Raw genomic sequence first — 15,491 nt, 5'->3', positions numbered from 1 at the left:
ACATAGTAGCATAGTAATTGACCCGAGTGGTCCATCCAGTCTACCCAACCATACATGCTCCATAAATTAATTTAGTTTAAATGGTCCTTTTTCTTAGATATTTCTGCGCCAGAAACCCAGAGCCCTGCCCAGTAGTGTGCTTAGGTTCCATCTACTAGAGTCTCCATCAAAGCTCACTCCAATCCATCTTAACCATCCCAGCCATCGAAACCCTCCCCAACTGAATGTCCATATTCGGGACACAGGCCGTGCAAGTCTGCCCAGTACTGGCCTTAACTAATTCCTTCAATGTATACTCATTATTTTCTGATTAGAGATCCTCTGTGCAGTGGTGTACCTAGGGTATGTGGCACCCGGGGCCCATAATTTTTTGACACCCCCCCCCCATGGAAAAAAAATATTTTTTGTAATAACCATGAAACTGAATAAATGGTCATAATAGAAACAGGCAGTGAAAATTTTCTTTTATTGAACCTCATATATGTAACCATTAATCCAAACATAACATAAATTATGTCTGAATTGTCATGACATCAGAAGTACATACGGAGTAGTTGCAGGTGATGCTTGGGACCAGTGTTCCCGCTAAGCTGTGCTGGCCTGCGCTCGCGCACAAAATATTACATCGCAGCGCACAAGTTTCTCTTCACAGCGCACACACGCGTCGCAAAGGTAAGGGGAGGTAAGGTAAGGGGACGCATTGGGGGGATTGCACTTCCCCACAATTGCCATGCTTCGGTTCCTCTTCTTCCTTCCTTCCTCCCCCCCCGCGGGACCCTGCGGCACCATCAACTCTTACTCCCTCTAATGTCGGCCCTGCAGCTCCAGACTTCCTCGCACCTTCTCCCCTCCCCCTTTGGATCGCTATTATTTTAAATGTTATAGCCGCGGAGCTGTATCCATCAGTGGAGATGTCTAACCTCGGCCTGCCCCGGAACTCTTACTGCAACAGTGACTTCCTGTTCCTGCCTAGACGGGCGGCTGCTGCAGTAAGAGTTCCGGGGCAGGCCGAGGTTAGACATCTCCACTGATGGATACAGCTCCGCGGCTATAACAGCTCCTGCAGCTCTGCACTTCCCCACAATTGCCATGCTTCGGTTCCTCTTCTTCCTTCCTTCCTCCCCCCCCCCCCCGCGGGACCCTGCGGCACCATCAACTCTTACTCCCTCTAATGTCGGCCCTGCAGCTCCAGACTTCCTCGCACCTTCTCCCCTCCCCCTTTGGATCGCTATTATTTTAAATGTTATAGCCGCGGAGCTGTATCCATCAGTGGAGATGTCTAACCTCGGCCTGCCCCGGAACTCTTACTGCAGCAGCCGCCCGTCTAGGCAGGAACAGGAAGTCACTGTTGCAGTAAGAGTTCCGGGGCAGGCCGAGGTTAGACATCTCCACTGATGGATACAGCTCCGCGGCTATAACATTTAAAATAATAGCGATCCAAAGGGGGAGGGGAGAAGGTGCGAGGAAGTCTGGAGCTGCAGGGCCGACATTAGAGGGAGTAAGAGTTGATGGTGCCGCAGGGTCCCGCGGGGGGGGGGGGGGGGAAGGAAGGAAGAAGAGGAACCGAAGCATGGCAATTGTGGGGAAGTGCAGAGCTGCAGGGAAGAGTGTTGCGGTACCCAGCGGGAGGGAGAAGGAAGATGAGGGAGGGAATTAAAGGAGATGCCAGGGCTTGGAGCGTAGGAGGAAGGTATGCCAGTCTAAGGGAAAAGGAAGGGGGAGATGTGAGAGCATGGAGGGGGAGCGAAAGATGGAAGAAAAGGAAAGGAGAGAGATGCCAGAGAATCAGGGAAGGGGAGATACCAGACTATGAGGAGAGGTGTGGGAGAGGGAAGGCGAGGAGAGAGATGCCAGACCAATGGGGTGAAAGGAGAGATGGAAGGGGGAGGCATACAGTTTCTGGAAGGGGCATAGAAGGAGAGAAGATGCCATATAGGGGAAGAGAGACGGCAGACAGTGGATGGAAGGAAGAGAGTTACAAGAAGATGAGGAAAGGAGAAACCACAGAAGACAAAGGTAGAAAAAAATTTCTATTTATTTATTGCTTTAGGAGACATGTGTCACTGTTTCTGTGAAGCATTGTATGCAGAGTCCAGCTTCTTGCTGGTTCAATTTAACCTTTGTCTATGTATTTTTATTTTATCCCCCCTTTTACAAAACTGTGAAGCGTTTTTAGCACCAGCCTTGGTGGTAGCAGCTCTGATGCTCAGAATTTTATGAGCATCAGAGCTGTTACCTCCGTAGCTAAAATCCACACTACAGTTTTGTAAAAGAGGGAGGGGTTAGTTTGTGATTACATATTCCTTACTAGGCGAAGGTGTTTTCTGTGTTCTGTGTGTTTTCTGTTAGGATTGACGGTGTAGGATTGATCTGTGCTGGTCTGGCTTGTTTAGTTTTACAATGGGTGTATTGATGTACTGCTCACTGCAATATGTAAGATGCTGCCTTTTCCTAGGTACTCATGTGTGACGTGTGGTTTGTTACTAAAAATCATGTTTTTCTTACAGATGGGGGGGGTGCCAAAAAATGATGGGCCCCGGATGTTACATATGCTAGGTACGCCACTGTATGTAAAGATACCAGAAAGCTGGCGTAGCAAAAACTTCTAAGTTTTGAGTATTTAACCCTCCCACAATCTCACGGGCACTCGTTTCAAGTTTATTGAGATTTTGATTTAAACGCAATATCAAATATTTTCAATGCGTATAACAAAAATAAATTTGGGGAAATAAATAAAACAATTTGAACCAGTGTTCCCGCTAAGCTGCGCTGGCGCACAAAATATTACATCGCAGCGCACACGTTTCTCGTCACAGCGCACAATCGGAAGAGGCGTACGGCAGATGGCAGGGCGGCGAGAGGAGAATCGGGCGAGTTGGCTCATAACTTGCTGGCGCCCGATATTTTTGGCTCACGGTGAAAAAAGTTTGCTCACAACACCCGCCCGCTTAGAGGGAACACTGCTTGGGACAATTCTGATTGTGTTAGTTCGGTTTTATGTGTTTTTTGAATAGAAAGGTTTTTATTTCTTTTTTGAAGGTTTTGTAGTTTGTGGTCGAGGTCAATAGGTTGTAGAGTTGGGGGTCGAGTGTTGCAGCTCGAATGGCTAGGAGGTTGTCGAACTGTTTTTTTCTTTTGACGTTTTTGGTTGGAGGGTGTGTGAATGGTGCGTGAGTTCTCCTATGTCTGGTTGAGGTGGATTGAATTATTTAGCTGAAGAAATTAGTTACCCCCCCATTCCACACACATTCATTCTCTTCCATTTTTGTTCCCATTATAAAAAACACTGATAAGTTCTCAGAAAAAAAAATACATTAAAATAAGAAGTGAAAACAAAGGCCCCTACAGATGAGAACATAACATAAGAATAGCCTAACTGGGTCAGACCAATGGTCCATCATGCCCAGTAACCCATTCTCATGGAAGCCAATCCAGGTCACTAGTACCTGGTCAAAACCCAAAAAGTAGCAACATTCCATGCTATCGATCCAGGGCAAGCAGATGTTTCCCCCATGTCTTAATAACAGACTATGGACTTTTCCTCCAGGAATTTATCCAAACCTTTCTTAAAACCAGCTACGCTATCTACTTTTACCATTACTTCTGGCCACTTCATTTTTAAGCTGAGATCTTTCCTTCCAAACAGAGACTTTGCTAGATGTCAAATACAGCACAAGGTAACTTCACACGGACTTAGCTGTGCAGGAAATGTGAATCTCCTCATACACCCACCATATAGTGCAAAAATGTGCAAAGGTCTGGTTTTTTCTTTCGATCACTACATAGACTAATGCCACACAAGCAGCGCTGTTACAAACATATTCTCTAGGTCAGTGCTAAGGTTAATAAAGTTTCCTTCCTTGGACCAGAAGGAGATGCTGACAAACCACTGGAAGAGATCCCAAAACAACTACCCAGGAACAACACCCAAAGACCCACTCAGTGTGTGAACCAATTGAGTGGAGTGGACTAAATGGGGGGTGGAAATGGGCCCAGAGTTTACTCAGCAGAATTTCCCAGATCACCTCTTCCTCTCAACACATTGACACGCTGCCACCACCACCACTAGGAACACCTCACCGGGTAGGCCAGCAATGCTATAAACTTTATAAAACACATTATTATATTTTCTGATAAAGCACATATTTTAACTGAACTCTCTGACATTTTCAGCCTTTCCATTCACAAAAATAGAAGGAAGAAAAGTTCCCATTTCCTGCTGTCTCATGTCCCCGGCCTATACAATATTTTTCTTCTGCAGAGTGCAGATCCTTCAAAAATCTGACCAAATCCTCATTTCACTTGCATTATAAAGTACTGAGGATGCCATCTCTCCCCAATCTCAGGTCCTAAAGTCTAAGACAGTAGCACAAACTAGTGCTGCCAGATTCAGGAAAAAAAATTTTGATTCGATTCAGCCTATTGAATTGGTTTATCGATTCGATTTTCCTGCCCAATTGGGTGTTTTTTTCAAACATCCTGGTGGGTTTATTTTATAGCTTTTTCACCCCCCTTTGGCTTCTCCTAACCACACTGGCGCTGTGGTGTAAATAAAATAAAGAAACAAAAAGGACTTTTCCTCTCTCTGTTAAATCTTAGCTCATGTTTGCGGTCTAACACCAGCTCTGGCAGGATACACATTTCAAATCTGACATATTGTAATCACAAAACAGAAAATAAAATTAGTTTTTCTACCTTTTTGTTGTCTGGTTATTTTTCAAATCTTGTTGGTCCAAGGCTCTGGTTGTCTTCTGATAACTTGCTTGCCAGGGTCTCCTTCTTTCTCCGTGCTAACCATCCATCTGCCATCTCTGTCCTCCCCTTCTGTTTCCCTTCTCTCCCCCGGATGTCTGGCATCTTTTCTTTTTTTGTCTCCCTCCACAGATCCTCCTTTTCTTAACTACCCTTTCATTCAGCAGCTCTCCCTTTTTCCCCACCACCCCAGGGTCCACTATCTCTCCCTTTCTTTTCCCAACTACCCTTCTAACCAGTATCTCTATCCCACCCCCCTCCACACCATCCCTTGTGTCCAACTTCTCTCCCTTTCTGTTCCTTCTCTCCCTAAAACCCATGTCCATCATCTCTCTCTCTCCTCTATTTTCAGACCCATTATTTCTTCCCACCCAAAGTCCGGCATATGCACGTCTCTTTGAACCTCTCCCCCTTCCCTCTGTGTACTTCTACACCAGGGCCCCCCCTCCCCTGAAGGCCTGTCCTCCCCTTAAAGGTCTGCATCCCACCCCTGAAGGCCTATCCCTCCCCTTGTAGGCCTGCCCCCCACTGAAGGACTGTCCCCCCCTTGAAGGCCTGCTTGCCTGTTCCCCTTGAAGGCCTGCCCCCCCATGAAGGCCTGTCCCCCCCTTGAAGGCCTGCACCCCCACCCCCAAAGGCCTGCATCCCCCCCAAAGGCCTGCACCCCCACCCCCCAAAGGCCTGCATCCCCCCCGAAGGCCTGCATCCCCCCCGAAGGCCTGCATCCCCCCGAAGGCCTACATCCCCCTCGAAGGCCGGTCCCCCCTCGAAGGCCTGTCCCCCCCTTGAAGGCCTGCCTGCCTGTTCTCCTTGGAGGCCTGCCCCCCCTGAAGACCTGCCCCCCCTTGAAGGCCTGCACCCCCCCGAAGGCCTACACCCCCCTCGAAGGCCTGCCCTCCCCTTGAAGGCCTGCACCACCCCCGAAGGCCTGCACCCTCCGAAGGCCTACACCCCCCCGAAGGCCTACACCCCCCTCGAAGGCCTGTCCCCCCTTGAAGGCCTGCCTGCCTGTCCCCCTAAGGCCTGCACCCCCCCGACGGCCTACACCCCCTCTCGAAGGCCTGCACCACCCCCAAAGGCCTGCACCCCCCCGAAGGCCTACACCCCTCTCGAAGGCCTGTCCCCCCCTTGAAGGCCTGCCTGCCTGTCCCCCCCTTGAAGGTCTGTGCCCTCCCTTGAAGGCCTGTCCCCCCCTAAGGCCTGCATCCCCCCCCGACAGCCTGTCACACCCCCCCGAAGGCTTGCCTGTCCCCCTTGAAGGCCTATCCCCCCCAAGGCCTGCACCCCCCCCCGACAGCCGGTCACCCCCCCGAAGGCCTGCCTGTCCCCCTTGAAGGCCTGTCTCCCCCCCTCAACAAGGTCTGCCTGCCCGCCCCACCCTGAAGGCCTGCTGCCCCCCCCACTACCTCGAAGGACCGCTCGGCACCACCACCACGAAGCACTGCTCATTCCCTCGGCCTCCACGCTTCATTTTTTCTGGGGAAACAGCCTGCAGCAAGATCGCGCGATGCCAGCGATCTTTGCTGGCCTCGGCTGTTTCCTCCGCCACGGTCCCGCCCTCCTCTGACGTCAGAGGAGGGGCAGGACCGTGGCGGAGGAAACAGCCGAAGCAGGCAAAGATCGCTAGCATCGCGATCTTGCTGCAGGCTGTTTCCAAACGCGACACCTGGTGCAGGGGGGGGGAAATCGGACCGGACCAGGAGCACCCCCTCAGGGCTTGGCACCCGGGGCGGACCTCCCCCCACGCCCCCCCTTGGTACGCCACTGCCTCTGTGTTCATCCCATGCTTGTTTGAACTCCATCACTATTTTCTTCTCCACCACCATCCTCGGGAGCGCATTCCACGTATCAACCACCCTCTCCGTAAAGAAGAATTTCCTAACATTACTCTTGAATCTACCACCCCTCAACCTCAAATTAGACCCTCATTGTCCTCTGGAATAGATCTTGTTCTACGTTAATACCTTTGAAGTATTTGAAACTATCTAGAAATTTTCTTTGATAATGGATGGTTTGCTGCTCTTGTATAACCAAATCCCAGATGTTAGATTACACTTTAGCAGAAGTTCAAACCCCCCTTGCTGATGCAAAATGCAGATAATTCTCATAATTTTTGAGATTATGCTTTGAGTAAATATAACATTACTACTCACAGTAGACAAATTTCTCTAAGAATAGATGGACAGATCCCCTCTGGATACAGCCTCTTTGTCCCAATATGATGCAGGGGTAGTGAGGCTTGGAGAGCAGCGGGAGGGGGGAGAGGCAAAGACAGATACTGAAGGATTCAGCTTCCAGAAGAGATAGAAGGATGATTTTGCGTGAGGTCAGATGGATAAGGGGTGAAAACAAATGGCCCTTTAATCAAAGAGGGACATCAGGTAACTGAGGAAAGGATTCACCTTAAATGACCTTATCAGGCAGAGGTCAAAAAAGACCAGGAAGAAAGAGGAGTGACAAAAGAATCCAGCTAAGGGGAGAGAGAGACAGAGACAGAGACATTGCAGAATAAAGACCAATAGAAACAGGCTGCTTTGGTTCTCAAAAGTAGTAGCTATGAAGGTAAGGAATACAAAAATACAAATGGACGAAAAAATAGCCCACATGGTAAAATGGGGGGACAAAACATTTTTTAGATATATCAGTGATAGGAAGAAGTACAAAAGTAGTATTGTGAGACTCAAAAGTGAAGGGGAGGAATATGTAGAAGCTGTTAAAGAAAAGGCTGAATTATTTAACAATTCACTGCTGAAGATCCAGGAGCAGGACTGCAGAAGACAAATACGAATAAAGATAGTGAAGTAATAGACCCCAATCGATTTTCAAAGGGTTGTGTTCATGAGGAGCTAGCTAAATTAAAGATAGACATAGCAATGGGGCTGGATGATGTATATCCGATGGTGCTGAAGGAACTTAGGGAAGTTCTGGTGGCTCTGTTGACTGACCTTTTCAATGCTTCTCTAGAGTCAGGAGTGGTACCAGAGTACTGGAGAAGGGCGGATGTGGTCCCGCTTTACAAAAGTGGAAGTAAGGAAGAAGGAAATTACAGGCAGGTAAATCTGACTTTTGTGTTAAGCAAATTAATGGAAACGCTTTTAAAACAGAGAATAGTGAAGTTTCTGGAATTCGGTGGATTACAGGACCAAAGGCAACATGGATTCACTAGAGATATGTCAGACAAATCTGATCAATTTCTTTGAGAGGGAGTGTGCTAGAGTGTATTTAGATTATAGCAAAGCCTTTGACAGTGTTACACATAGACATCTAATAATTAAAATGAGTGCCCTCTGGATAGGCTGGGTCTGAACTGGTTGGGTGGAAGATGTCAGAGTGTGGTCAATGGAGATTGCTCTGAAGAAAGGGAGAGCGGACTGTTGGGCACGATGGACCACTGGTCTGACCCAAGGTTCCTTATGTGTGTCTTGGGCCTGTTTTTTGAAACATTTTTAGAAGTGATATTGGTGAAGGGCTGTCAGGTAAGATTTGTCTTTTTGCAGATGTTACCAAAATCTGCAAGAGAGTAGACACTCCGGATGGTGTGAGTAACTTGAAGCTTGAAGAATTTAGCTGCCAAATTTCAGACCAATTTAATGCTATGAAATGCAAGGTTATGCATTTGAGCTGCAAAAACCCAAAGGAACAGTACAGTTTAGGGGCTGAAGAACTTATGTGCACGACAGAACAGCGGGACTTGGGTGTGATTGTATGCGATGATCTTAAGGTGGCCAAACAGGTTGAAAAGGTGACAGTGAAAGCTAGAAGGATGCTAGGGTGCATAGGAAGCGGTATGGCCAGTAGGAAAAATGAGGTATTGATGCCCCAGAATAAGACTTTAGTGAGACCTCATTCAGAATATTGTGTACAATTCTGGAGAACGTATCTTCAAAAAGATATAAAAAAGATGGAGTCAGTCCACAGGAAGGGTACTAAAATGGTGTGTGGTCTTCACCATAAGGTATATGGGGACAGACTTAAAGATCTCAATCTGTATACTTTAGGGGAAAGGGGAGGCATGAAAGAGACATTTAAATCAGAAATTCAAACAGTTTCACGATTGTGAGTTTTTTTTGCCAATGACAATAAAAACACCAGCTGAAAATCATCAAAGATTGCTGCGTGATATAAGTTTTTGAGGCTTTTTCTCCATCTGTTTTAAATCTTAATGTTAGATCTTTGAGTGGTAACCCACTGCTGGTGAGTGACATTGTTTGAATTTTTGGTTTAATTGTCACTTCGATAGTGTTCTTGAGAAACGTTTAAATACCTACATGGTGTAAATGCGCATGAGTCAAGTCTCTTAATTTAATGTAAGCTCTGGAATGAGAGGGCATAGGATGAAGTTAAGAGGTGATGGGCTCCGGCGTAATCTAAGGAAATATTTTTTTTTACAGAAAGGGAGTAGATGCGTGGAACAGTCTCCTGGAAGAAGTGGTGAAGACAGAGACTGTCTAAATTCAAGAAAGCATGGGATCGGCATGTGGGATCTCTTAGAGAGAGAAAGAGATAATGGTTACTGCGGATGGACAGACAAGGCGGGCCATTTGGCCTTTATCTGCCATCTTGTTTCTATGTTTCTATCTCTCAGACTACATTGCCCATAATGCTTATCTCGCATGTTCTGACAGGAAATAACTATAGCAGTAAGATCCCAAAACAATACTAAATTACATAATAATAACAGTTTATATACCGAAGGACCATGAAGTTCTATGTGGTTTACAATGATTAAAAGATTGTACAAATTGAGTGAACTTAACAGAGTTAAAAGCTAGTGATTAACAGCTCTAGGGATCAGTTATTGTGGAGAAAGAATTGTAAGGGTTAGCTGACTAGATACTTCACAAACAGATATGTTTAGGTGTTTCCTAAATTCCCCATAAGTAGTAAGCGTAAGCAATTGTTCTAGATCTTTACCCCATAATGCTGCCTGATGTGAGAAAAGATGTTGATAATGTCTTTTGAGTTTACATCCTCTAACTGGAGAGGAAACAAAGTTCAAATGTGAGCTTCTCTTATGTCTGTTGGCTGAGAAAGAGAAAAGGTCAGTTATATATTTAGGGGTTAGACCCAATAGTACCTTAAAGCAAAACAAACAAACTTAAACTTCACACGTGTTTTCATCGGCAGCCAATGCAGCTGTCGGTAGTAAGGTGTCACATGATCAAACTTCTTCAGCCCGAAAATCAGTTTGACTGCTGCATTTTGCACTAGTTGTAATCGTCACATATTCTTTTGGGAAACTGCCAAATAGGCAATATTACAATAATCAAGTTGACTCAGTACGAGGGATTGTACCAGAATTCTAAATGCTGACCTATCAAAATATGCTCTATGGACCGAAGCTTCCAGAGAGTGAAAAAACCCTTTTTGATTAAGGAGTCTACCTGGTCTTTCATGGTTAGGCTCTGGTCTTAGAGTTACACCCAATACCTTCATAGTAGAATGAATAGGATAATTAAGTTTATTGATGCATAGTGATGTTTCGGTGTCAAGCAGGTGTGGCGAAGCTATGAAAAATTCTGTTTTTTCTGAATTAAGTTTCAGTCTGAATTCAGTCATCCATTGCTCCATCAAGGCTTATCTAGAGCCCTATTACACCAGGGTAAGGCTGCAGGAGGCATAACAGATTTCCAATAGCTAGAATTATGCTTATGTAATGTTGAAACAACTGTTTATATCTAAAAGTAACATACTGTGTTTCCCCGAAAATAAGACATACTCCAAAAATAAGCCTTAGCATGATTTTCGGGGTAGGCCTTAATATAAGCCCTACCCCCAAAAGTAAGCCCTGATCGCCAGCAGCAGTAGCAGCAGCAGCGGCGCTTTCTCCCCCAGCCGACCTCTCCCTCCCCACCAATCCATCTCTCCCTCCCATCCAAACCGCGAGATTAAATAAATGTACCTTATAACAAACCGGCAGCGTCGGCTGCAATCTAGACAGGCTGCTTCACGTCCTGGGAACATTACTCTGCTATGTTGCTGATGATGTCATCATCAGTGATGCGGCAGAGGAATGGCCCAGGCCACAAAGCAGTCTGTATAGATTGCTGCCGACATTGCCGGTTTGTTATAAGGTACATTTATTTCTGTCTCGCGATTTGGATGGGAGGGAGGGAGAGACGGGTCAGCGGGAGGGGGCGGGGGATGCGCTGCGGCAGTGGGGGGGATAGAAAGATGCTAAACGGGGATGGGAGGGATAGAAGCTGCAAGGGATGGGAGGGAGGGATAGAAGCTGCAAGGGTTCTGCTGCACAAGGGATGGGAGGGAGGGAAAGAAAGATACTGCACAAGGGGATGGCTGAGAGGGGAAGAAAGATGCTGCACATTAGAGAATGACACGGGGAGCGATCCCCGCAGGGAGCTGCGGCGTGGCTGCGGTTTGGCTGCGGGTTATGGAGACTCCAAAGCCAAATCGCCGCAGACACGGGGACAAAAGTTTTCACCGCCCGCAAAAACGGTGAAAAGATTTGTCCCCGCAGGCCAATGTACCCCCTTCTAGGAACCGCTATTTACCTGTGTTTCACCATGTTCGTGACCGGGTGTTTGATGTCTCCGCCATGTTGTCTGTCTCCTCCAACTCTCGATCCAACTTGCACGTTGCCGCATTGACTCCGCCCCCCAATATACTGGCTCCTCATTTGTCAGATCAACCCTTCCTGCCAATAGAACCCGCCCCCCCCCCCGACGATCGCCGGCAGGAAGGTGCTCAGCCCTTCATGCCGACAGAACCAGCCCTCCCCAACGATCGCGGCAGGAGGGTACCCATCCCCTCCTGCCTACCCCAACAGCCCCCCCGACGATCGCAGCAGGAGGATATCCAACCCCTCCTGCCAGCTCCCCAACAGTCCCCCTATGTTCACTGGTAGGAGGGTGCCCAACCCCTCCTGCCGGCCCCCCCAACGGCCCCCTATATCGCCAATAGGTGGGTGCCCAACCCCTCCTGCCGGACCCTCCCCCAACAAACCCCGCCATCCCGAAACACCACCCTTAGTCTTACTTTCCAAGTTGGACCGGACAGCTCCTCGCTCGTCTGGCCAGCAGGCCTGCCTCTGTCCAAATGAGGCGGGCCCGCCCCTCCCCTCCCCTCCCCTGCCTAACCCACAGGATCCTAGGGCCTGATTGGCCCAAGCACCTAAGACCCCTCCTATAGCGGGAGTGGCTTTAGGTGCCTAGACCAATCAGGCCCTAGGATCCTGTGGGTTGGGCAGGGTAGGGGCGGGCCCGCCTCATTTGGACGGAGGCAAGCCTGCTGGCCATACGTGTGAGGAGCCGTCCGGTCCAACTTGGAAAGTAAGACTAAGGGGGTTCCGGGGTGGGAGGGTTCGTTGGGGGGGGGGGTCCAGCAGGAGGGGTTGGGTACCCTCCTGCCGGCGATCTTAGGGGAGGCCATTGGGAGGACCGGCAGGAGGGGTTGGGTACCCTTCTGCTGCGATTGTCGGGAGGGCCGTTGGGGGGGGTCTACAGGAGGGGTTGGGTGCCCTCCTGCCGTGATCGCTGGGGGGAGGGGAGACTTGCAGCCGTAGCCGCGGTCACTATGCTAATCACGGCAGGGAGATCTTTGCCGCGATTAGGTACAGCGGCCGCGTCTACTTACCATGTAGGCTAACATTGTAAGCATTAAAAGTACATGTCGTGTTTGTTTTTCTATAGTTATTAACTAATATTTAACTAAGTTTTAAAGTTTTAAAGTTTTAAAGAATGTTTCCTTTATACGTAAATAAAGAAAAGTATTTAAAATCGTACCCGTTTGAGGCTTTTATGTATGCAGCGGTGACGGTGACGGGGCGGTGAATGGGGTTGCAGTGGCGGTGACGGGGCGGTGAATGGGGTGGCAGTGGCGGTGACGGGGCGGTGAAGGGAATGGCGGTGACGGGGCGGTGCAGAGGATGGTGAGACGGGGACGGGGCGGTGACGGGGACCAATTTTTTCACCGTGTCATTCTCTACTGCACATGTGGGGGAAAGAAAGGAAATAGGAAGAATTGGGGTGGAGGAGAGGAAGGGAGAGATGATCATTGTACATGAAAAAAATAAGACATCCCTGAAAATAAGACCTAGTGCCTTTTTTTGGACCCAAAATTAATATAAGACCGTGTCTTATTTTCAGGGAAACACGGTAATATTTTCAGTAACAACATATTTCTTTCAATAAGCAAGTAACTACATCACATATAATGTTAACCACCACAGATCTGACACTGAATCTAAATTAACCTCCATCCCCACCTAGCTGAGCCTGAAATCAGGTGGATATGTTAATTAGGGAGGATCCTCATGCATTCATGATTGAAAAACCTAAACTAAACTAAAGCTTAACTTTGTATACCGAGTCATCATTCTGAGAAGGCTCGACTCAGTTTGCAGCTATTAAATAAACAGGGAATGATTTACAAATGATAAATAGAAGATAATAGCAAAATTTCAAAAGAATTAATTTTCAAAATGTTTGGCAAATAGAGTAGTTTTTAAAGATTTACGGAAAAATTGAAACGAACTGGAACTCCTTAAAAAAAGGGGAGATCATTCCAGAATTGAGAGAGTTTAAAGACCAAAGATTGACTGAAGATTTTGACTCAAATTCCAATTAGTATTTTGATAACTGAAGTAGAATTTGTATTTACTTACTGCTGGAGCAAGGGAGCAGTGCAAAAACAAGTCCATATCCAAAATGCTTGTACAGGTGACATTTGTCTGCTGGTTTCTGCAATACATGGATGTTATTATTACTGCAATGTTTAAAAACAACATGTTCAGATAAATGTTAATATTACAAACATTCTTAAAGCAAGAACCTGGGCACTGCCATGATTTAGTATTTACTATGAGCTGAATAAGCATTACTTCCATAAACATTTGCAAAATAAAGCAACATTTCAGTAACTATGCCCAACACAGACAGAATATTCAAATCATCTGCTAGAAGAACCAGGAAAAGAATTCACCTCAGTATCTATCCTTCCCCCACATCACTAAACAGCAATGTACAGGGAAGAATTTGCTGGATCCTCTTGATAGCAAACAAATTTGTAGCACATTTCTAGTTCTCCGAAGTATCTACTATACAATATATTTCAAATTTTGTAAAAATCATTTTGGAGGTGTTGTAAGAGACTGGGATTCAGTTTCTGAGTCCAGATCCTATCACTTGGGCTAACCAGGATTGGGTGAATGGTGGAAGCTATATGAGGGGCCACTGAAAAGTTCTCAGCCCAATCAAGAAGTGAATGATGTGGAGCCATGAAACTTACAAGTTATTCACTTTTCAGTTAATTTTCCATAATTGATATAAAAGTGTGGAATAACTTGTAATTGCGTTTCATGGCTCCACATCATTTACTTCTTGGTTGGGCTGTGAACTTTTCAGTGTCCCCTGATAAGAACTGGTTACAATTAAAGGATCTTCTAGGGATGCTCTGCCTGCAGCCAATGCACCTTACTCTACCACAAAGAATAAAACAGCCCAGGAATAGATGGATAATTGTAGGCTCTGGTAGATTACGACCTGCTACACAGAGGCATTCTCCCTACCAATTATTGCCCCTACATAATTCTTTTGCTGTATTAGAACATTCTGATGCGCAAAAAATGAACTCTCGTGTGAATTTACAAAGAATGCAAGTCAAAAGAACAGAAAGCAATAACCTCTTGTTATTAAGGGACTCCATTATCGGAGGCATTAATTTAGGGACTCAATCCAGGGGTCCAAACACAGTTATCATAAATGCCTTCCAGGATCCTCAGCCTCCAGAAATACCAACTGTACGTATACTGAGTGTAAAGATTCTAAAACCATACCAATACTACAGTAGAATAAACAGAGGAATAACGAAGACAAAAAGAAAATCAAACATGTACTCTCCACTGAAAAAAATGCTGCCAAATTGCTATTTGAAAGTACATCAGAGAAACAAAGGCAAAAGCCTCATATCTCAAAAAAGAACATACTTGTTTTGCTCTGTTGTCAACATCCATCATTGGCATAAAAACCCTTTGTTTTCCCCTTATAAATCTATAGGTGATCAATGTTACTCAGCTTAAATAAACTGACATTGTAATCTATCTGGGGAACAAATGATCTGGCCAAAAGTGGCATGCTTGAAGCATAGAAAACTTTCCAGAAGCTGGGGGAGGGTCTGAAGTCTTTGGTACAGACTGTAGCCTTTTCTGAAGTAGTACTGTCTACCTGTGGAAAAGGAAGAGGAAAAGCTTCATAATATAGAAAAGTTCAATAAGTGGTTCAAAGTCTGGTGTCAATAGAAGGTTTTAGATACATAGGAGGATGGGGCAATATATGGAAAAACAAAAGGCTATATAATACGGATGGCCTACATCTTTCTATAGTGGAAAGGAGGATACTTGGTGAAAAAAACAACAGATAATTTGTTACTAAGCATTTATGTTAGAGTGCGGGAATGACAAAGGAAGCAGATGAAATCAAAGTCACACCCAGAAAATGCAAAAATACAAAAGCAGTGGGGAAGGTAATGTTAACACCACCATCAACAAAGGGGAAGGGGAGAGTAGGCAAAACACTATACAGAAGTAACTATAAAATGTTGGAAAGTAATAGGCACAAAAGCTTTTAGTTTAGGTAGTAAAATTCAGGATCTGCAAGCCCTGATGTTAGAAGCTGATTTGATATTGTTGCTATCATAGAGACATGGTTCAATGATTCCTATGAGTGAGATATAACCATAGCAGGATATAACTTTTTTTTATTTTTTAGAAAGGATAGAGATGG

The 15,491-nt window shown here is 46.2% G+C and overlaps 1 protein-coding gene across 9 annotated transcripts in view; it reads right to left on the bottom strand.

Moving 5' to 3' along the window:
- Positions 1–15,491, bottom strand: part of LOC117347156 (stimulated by retinoic acid gene 6 protein-like) — a 422,585-nt gene that overhangs the window by 392,394 nt on the left and 14,700 nt on the right. For all 9 annotated transcript variants that reach the window (XR_004536733.1, XR_004536730.1, XM_033917677.1 and 6 more), the window contains exon 2: positions 13,376–13,451. Coding sequence is in view for 6 of the 9 variants with exons in the window: in XM_033917677.1 (XP_033773568.1) it covers positions 13,376–13,451 (76 nt within the window). In the remaining 3 variants the exon portion in view is untranslated. The remainder of the gene's footprint in view (positions 1–13,375; positions 13,452–15,491) is intronic.

This window comes from Geotrypetes seraphini, chromosome 1 (genome assembly GCF_902459505.1).
Source record: "Geotrypetes seraphini chromosome 1, aGeoSer1.1, whole genome shotgun sequence".
Lineage (NCBI taxonomy): Eukaryota > Metazoa > Chordata > Amphibia > Gymnophiona > Dermophiidae > Geotrypetes > Geotrypetes seraphini.
This window is presented reverse-complemented; position numbering and strand designations above follow the sequence as displayed.